At 28.3% G+C, this 7765-nt stretch overlaps 1 protein-coding gene and 1 pseudogene across 1 annotated transcript; both read right to left on the bottom strand.

Moving 5' to 3' along the window:
• Window positions 1-323: 323 nt before the first annotated feature.
• On the bottom strand, window positions 324-1193 carry LOC111032001 (annotated as a pseudogene).
• A 3886-nt stretch (window positions 1194-5079) lies between these two features.
• On the bottom strand, window positions 5080-7224 carry LOC111032002 (phosphatidylinositol 4-phosphate 5-kinase type-1 beta-like). Its single transcript, XM_022312157.1, has 3 exons — window positions 7218-7224; window positions 5553-6741; window positions 5080-5490 (listed from the first exon to the last, which is right to left on the bottom strand). Exons 1-3 carry the CDS (start codon window positions 7222-7224, stop codon window positions 5313-5315), a joined length of 1374 nt encoding a protein of 457 aa, XP_022167849.1. The 3' UTR covers window positions 5080-5312.
• Between the last annotated feature and the right edge of the window lie 541 nt (window positions 7225-7765).

Genomic DNA, 7765 nt, shown 5'->3' with positions numbered 1-7765 from the left:
ACAAGGTTTTAATTAATTTCTAGAAAAAACGGAATAAATAAATATACGTATATTAATTAAGGTACACGTTTGCTTGACCCTGCTTTGAAATTTTGCTTAGATCGTGCTCCAAGTTCTTCATTTACCAAAAGTGGCTTGAAGACAAAACTATAAATTTAAAAAAAATGTTATCAACGAATGAATAAATAAACAAAAATTAATCATCCATACTTGTTCAAAAACTTCATTAATCTAGGGGCATAGGTATCAGGGTCTTGTTCAGAAATATTATTACTTTGGGTAATGGTCTTGAACCCGTGCTCTACTATTTTTGTTATTTGATATTATTCTTGAAGTATATCGAAAATGCCTAGAAATAGTAACAATCTTTCACCACTTTCACTATTAGCAGGGATACTACCTTTTAAGGCAGGACAGTTTTCATCTGGAAAAGTTTCAGTGTCTGCTAGAATATCTTCCAGTCCTATTGAATCAACCATCAAACGCTTCCACCTGGCTGAAGCTGCCTGACTATAAGTAGAAGTATCTTCATCGATTTTATGAACGCCCACTAAAATACTGTAATCCATTATATTAATACTTTTTAGAAATTCACAGTCACTATTGATAGTTTCGAGAAGATCTGAAAGAGTGTGTGGCATTAAAGATATACCATTAAGATAATCTTTGTCAAAATCCAAATCTTTAAATGTAGGTAATGGCTTAAGGTTTTCATTTCTGGAAGCTGTTCTTTTGAAAATCACACCTTTCAGATCATACTTTAGGTGCATTTTAATGTTAGAAGGCAGTAAATTGTTCATAGATATTAATTTAATATCTATTTCATTGAGTTTATAACCATAAAGACCCGAGAATTTCGGCAACAGAGATAACGGGTTTCTTTCCATATGCTGTCTGTATAAAGGAAGCAGATGTCGTAATATTATAAATTCGGTGAACTTTACAGATTTTATGATAAATTTATCATCATTTGTGATGTAAAATATTGATGCGTTAGCCCCCGTGTTGGGTATTTTACGAAGTGATGAGTGACAACACGATTGAATATAATCATATGGACGAATGTTAAATAAGCGTCTTATATAACGGAATGCTTTTGGAGCGTATGTAATAAAAGTAAAATTATTATAATTGCGAGGTGGAGATACATCAGTATCCAACCAACTATTAAACACAGTGTCTTCAATGTCCATAAAATCTCTAGGAGACAAAAGGCCTTGATGACGATTTTTAGTAATTTCTTTTATTACTTATCGAATCCCTATTTGTATCGAATCCCTTATTTCATCAGCTTGAGTTTCAGTTATGTGGATTTCTCTTTCAATAATACTTATTAGTGTAAGACTAGTGTCTTTCAAATTGTCTGTATTTTGGAGACTATTTTGGTCAGAAACCGGATCGTCTTTTTCGGCAACAGTATCTTAAAAAGTATAAAAATAAAATCAGTATCAAGAATTCCATTGAAAAAAAAATGAAATATAATAAGTGGAAATAGAATGTTGACGAACTAAATAACACTCAAAAATTCCTTGAAAGTTACCCCAAAAAATTACTCAAAAAATCTTATTAAATAAGTAAAAAAAAAAAAACAATTAAAAAATAATAATTATTGCCTATAAAAAATATGTAAATATTAAAATTTAAAGTTCAATTCATAGCAATAATAGTATATGAAATTAGTAAATATAAATGAAAAAGTAAATTAGAAATAAAAATAATCTTTTAAAAATATCGGTTCTTAATAAAAATTACGTTTATTGCTTAATTACCTAAAAATGTAAAATGAAATTAGTGTATTCTAATTCAAGGGAGCATGCAATGAATGTACAACTAAGATTTTTATGAGACTAACGAAAAAAAATATAAGTCATCAACATCTAATCATTACTTTTAAGCAACAAATGCACTTTGTAGGTATATGACAATAATTAAATTATCTATTTGTGTCATGTTTTTTTTTTATTTTCCAAAGTTTTAATAATATAGCACCGGATATACCTAGGTATGTCTAATATATTTTACATTTTTTAAATATGAATACATACCTAATATTTTTTGGTTTCAAACTGTCGTGCACCTAAACTGTTTTAAACTACCTATCTTACATAACTTAACCGACTCTAATCTACCCTTTGTAGTATTATATAGAAAAATATTATGGTATACTATATTACTATACAGACAAACAGAATTTGTGTACTGCTGTGCGTTCCTCCCTATCCCAAAAATCTGTCACTGCATAATTGTATAAGTACATTTAATGTTAGTTACACATTTTATAAAAATAGATCTCACATCATATTTTAAAATATTGGATTATCAGATGATTATTTGAACACAATAATTTATTGAACGTATGATGTCGTACAACAAACGTACGTATTATAAACGACTTACCGTTTTCAAACACAGCAGTTGTATAATTACATGTAACAGTTAAAATTATTATGATTGTATACACTAAGACATTTTTAGAGCCTTTGGAAAATTCTAAAGTATTAACCATCATTTTAATGTTTTAAAGGACTGTTTTCAGCGCAGTTACTTCTTAGCCGTACACGAACGATTAAAGTTCATTTACAGTCAGGTTAATAATAGATGTATGACATAAAATATTGAAACTAAATTAAGCTTTTATGATGAAGTGTACACATGTTAGAACCAGTAATTTGTGTTACACAACTGAATAAACTGTTTTTTGTTACGTGCTATTTTTGTAGCTAAAACCATCGCCCACTGAACGCTTATATAGGCGTAGATCGCGGTTTGCGTCTTCTTACGCATCAAAATATAATATTATTACAGCTAGTTAAGTCACAATAATTCGAAAAACTTGACAACTCGATTATTTTTTGTTCCGCTTTAGGTTTGATTAAGTCCAATTCGTGTGAGGCAGTTTTATTACTAAGTATTGAAAATGTAAAACCAGTTTTCAAAAAAATCGATTTTGGTTTTTATCGAAAATCTAAAAAAAATAACCGTAGACACATGAAATGTTCACTGAATATTTCAGTTAGCATTTTCTATTCGTCATAAAATTTTAGAATATTTTGACTTGTGTTGAACTATTTAAATGCATATACAATTTTCGATTATTATTTGTATTTTTTTAACTTTTGCCGATAAAAAGCGTGTAAATATAATACAAGGATGCTCGTAAGTTGTTTTTCGTGAAAATTAAAAAAAAAAAGTTAAGCGCAAATCCACAATAATTTTTTATGAAGGTTTAAACTTAGAATATTGACAAAATTCGTAAGAATCATGAAAATTAGCAAATTATATTTAGTTAAAAATTCATAAAAATTCTTCTTTTTATATTTAAGATCTAAAAATTTAATACAAGATTTCTTATAAGTTTGCTTACCTTTATGAGAGGAGGAGATTTTTACCGGAAGGTCAAATTAAATTTTTATGAGCGTTTGAAGTTGAAATTTTTATAATATTCATTCGATTTCTCTTGTAACGATTTTCTTATTTTGTTGTAAGTCAAAAATAAATAACTGTAGACACTTGAAATTTACATCATATCTTTATTTTATCAAATCATATACTTCATACATATATCAAAATATTTTGGCTCGTTTCAAGCTGTTGACAGCCATTTCAAATTTTCATTTTTTTTTCCTATAAATGTCAATAAAAATGTATTAGTTATGTTAAAAAGCATGAAAATGACTCAATATATTGTTACAATAGCAGTTGAAAAAAATAAAAAATATTAAAAATACATTGGCTCGAATTTTTTTCATAAGCATTGTAGTTTCAAATTTTGATAGTATTTATCAAATTAAAAATTGAAAATGATTTTGTAGTTCAAAATTTATAAAATTTTCAATTTTATAGCTAAGGATTGAAAATTTAAAACAAGACTCCACTTAAGCTTATTTTTCCGTAGCTAGAAAATCTAAGCAATTTATGAAGACAGTTGTATTTTACAGACATTTTAAGTTCAAATTTGGTCAAAAAAAAGGTAAAAAACGTTTATCATTTTGTTGTAATTCGGTTCCAAAACAGCCCGATCAAACATAGATATACCTATATTCAATATTTTTCCAGCATCACTGATAATTTAAGAATAATATGAATTAAACTTACCGGCTACCATATTAATAATAAGTAGGGTTCGGAATTTAATGACCTAAAAACTCTAAAAAATGCCCTAAAAATATAAAAAAAATCGACTAAAAGCATCTGCAATCGGGCTCACGTGCTTCCGATATAGATCTATAAGAAAAATAATTTAAACAACGTAGTATGGTGTTCATATTCAATTATATTCGATCTCCTTTGGTCATAGTACGAGAAATAGGTAAAAAATGTCTTAAAAATGTAAAAAAGCATTGAAAACATCGCACTAAACAAATTTTGTGGTAACAATATTGAGTACCTACTTGAAACACATTTGTAACTTAGAAAGCACAGAAAGCCTGTAAAGCGAAAGGCATTCCCAAAAAAAGACCCAACTTCATCGAAATCGGAAATTAATTGTTATAATTAATAACAATATACAATATCCTAAACTTACATACCGTCACCGTTCACAATATGGTATTTTTTAGGCATCGACGTGTGTGGTGTAGCTACTTATATATAATAGCCGCTAGTTCGAATCGAATGTACCCAATTTTTAAGCCATGTTTCATCTAATCAGGTGAATTTAAATACATTTGAAAAAAGTAATGACTTCTCAGGTATATTTAAATTTAAAAAAAAATTATATAGAAAGATATGAGAAAGTTAGGGTGAGAACACGCCAAGAGGACGCCATCTGTCAATAATTCGACAGAAAGCTATCCGAAAGTTTCCTACAGTAGATCGCGTGTTGGTTATGCCTTATACGTCTAATGGATAACATTTTACTCGGTACTTGGGTGGTTTTAAAATTTGTTTTTATTCAAACCATAGTTTATAGAACTTAAGTTGATTAATTTGTGATTGTTTACCAGTTAACATTTTAAATTAAAATCAATTAAATTTACTAAGATGCAAAGAATTTTAAAGCATGAAAATTTACAAGTTTTAATTAATTTCTAGAAAAAACGGAATAAATAAATATACGTATATTAATATTAAGGTACACAAAAATCGATAAAAATAATAGTTATATGATTCAAGAACAAATGACATGAGATATAGTCTCAAAGTATAGCAATTTTATTGCTTAACTTTGTAAGTTGTAAAATTTATTTTTTCAGTACAAAAGACGTTGTTTGTGGACTTTAAAACAGAAAATATAATATAAATTAATATTGCATTCGGACGACTATTCTTTGATGACAGATTTACGATTGTTAGTACAAAACCGTAATATCTTAATTTAAATCATTTTTGTTGATGGTATTTCTTGATGATTTCTTTCGTTTGAAGCAGCTTATACACGAAGTATCATCGAAGTCGTCATCATTCAATAGTTTGCTTGACCCTGCTTTGAAACTTTGCTTAGATCGTGCTCCAAGTTCTTCATTCGTCAAAAGTGGCTTGAAGACAAAACTAAAAATTAAAAAAAATGTTATAAACGAATGAATAAATAAACAAATATTAATTTTACATACTTGATCAAAAAATTCATTAATCTAGGAGCATAGGTATCAGGATCTTGTACAGAAATATTTTTACTTTGGGTAATGGTCTTGAACCCGTGCTCTATTATTTTTGTTATTCGATATTCTTGAAGTATATCAATAATTCCAAGAAATAGCAATAATTTTTCACCACTTTCACTTTTAGCAGGTACACTACCTTTTAAGGTGGGACAATTTTCATCTGGAAAATGTCCAGTGTCTGCTAGAATATCTTCCAGTCCTATTGAATCAACCATCAAACGCTTCCACCTGGCTAAAGCTGCCTGACTATAAGTAGAAGTATCTTCATCGACTTTATGAACGCCCACTAAAAGACTGTAATCCATTATATTAAAACTTTTTAGAAATTCACAGTCACTATTGATAGTTTCGAGAATATCTGAGAGAGTGTGTGGCATCAAAAACAAACCATCCTGAAAATGTTTTATAAAGTCTAAATCTTTAAATGTAGGCATTCGCTTTATTGTTTCACCAGTGGAAGCTGTTCTCTTGAAAGTCGAACCTTTCAGATCATACTTTAGGTGCATTTTAATGTTAGAAGGCAGTAAATTGTTCATAGATATGAATTGAATGTTTATTTCATTGATTTTATAACCATAAAGCCCCGAAAATTTCGGCAACAGAGATAAGGGATTTTTTTTCATATGCTGTCTGTATAAAGGAAGCAGATGTTGTAATACTTTAAATTCGGTGAACTGTACAGATTTCATTATAAATTTATCATCATTTGTGAAGTAAAATATTGATGCACTGGCACCCGGGTTGGGTATTTTACGAAGTGATGAGTGAGAACACGATTGAATATAATCATATGGACGAATGTTAAATAAGCGTCTAATGTCACGGAATGCTTTTGGAGCGTATGTAATAAAAGTAAATTTTTTATAACGGCGAGGCGGAGATACATCAGTGTCCAACCAACTTTGAAACACAGTCTCTTCTATGTCTGTAAAATCTCTAGGAGACAGGCCTTTATAATGATTTTTAGTAATGTCTTTTATTACATATCGAATCCCTCTTTGTATCGAATCCCTCATTTCATCAGTTTGAGTTTGAGTAATGTGGATTTCTCTTTTAATAGGATCAGTTTCTTTCACATTTTCTTTGTTTCGGGGACTATTTGGGTCAGAAACCGGATCGTCTTTTTTGGAACCAGCATCTTAAACAGTTTAAAAATAAAATCAGTATCAAGAATTTCATTGAAAAAAAAAATGTAATATAATAAGTTTAGATAGAATGTTGACGAACTTAATAACACTTAAAATGCTCCGAAAATAAACTCAAAAAATTATTAAAAAAATCTTCTAAAAAAAAAAAAAAATTATTATTGCCTATAAGAGATATGTAAACATACAAATTTCAAGTTTAATTTATGGTAAAAAAGTTATGAAATTAGTATATCTAAATGAAAAGTATATAAGAAATAAAAAGAAATCTATTAAAAATATTTATTTTTAATAAAATTACGTTTATTGCTTAAATGCCTAAAAATGTAAAATGAAATTAGTATATTCTAATTCAAGGGAGCATGAAATGAATTTATAGCTAAGATTCATATGAGACCAACGAAAAGAAATTTAAATCGTCAACGTCCAATCATTAATAATAATAGTAACAAATGTACTTTGTGGATACATGACATGGTTCATGCAAATTACAATAATTTAATAATCTATTTGTATTATGTTTTTTTTATTTTCTTAAGTTTTAATAATACGGTTTTGGGTAAATTTAGGTATACCTAAAATAGTTTTCATTTTTAATTATAAATAAATATCTAATATCAATTTTTTCCCAACTGCCTTGCTCCTAAACTTTTTCAAACTTCCTACCTTAGATAACCTAATCGAACCTAATCCACCCTTAGCAGTAGTCTATAGAAATAAAAACTTCAATTGTAGAGTACAAAGGAATAATGATAAAAAATGTTGTGTTACCATTAACCGATTAAGTCTGCGATTTGTAGTATTATCATTTAATTGTGCTGTAAAATTCAATGTAATTGTTTAATACTCCGATATTCATACGATTTTTTTGGTCTAAGAGTACGTTTTGTTCTAAAACATTCACAAACAATTATCGTCAATCGACTGTCCCAAAAAGAAAATTTTTATTGCACCGTCCCCGGTCTTGAAAACACCAGAATATGTCAGCCTACAATATTGTGGTATATTTAATTACTG

Source organism: Myzus persicae, unplaced genomic scaffold, assembly GCF_001856785.1.
Source record: "Myzus persicae strain clone G006 unplaced genomic scaffold, MPER_G0061.0, whole genome shotgun sequence".
NCBI classification, from domain to species: domain Eukaryota; kingdom Metazoa; phylum Arthropoda; class Insecta; order Hemiptera; family Aphididae; genus Myzus; species Myzus persicae.
Note: the sequence above shows the minus strand (reverse complement) of the source record. Positions and strands in the feature narration are given on the sequence as shown.

Excerpts from the sequence above, each read along its gene's own strand:
- LOC111032002 (XM_022312157.1), bottom strand. Across the intron at positions 5,491-5,552 it reads TTAATGAATTTTTTGATCAA|TTTTGTCTTCAAGCCACTTT; the intron begins GTATGTAAAATT and ends TTTAATTTTTAG.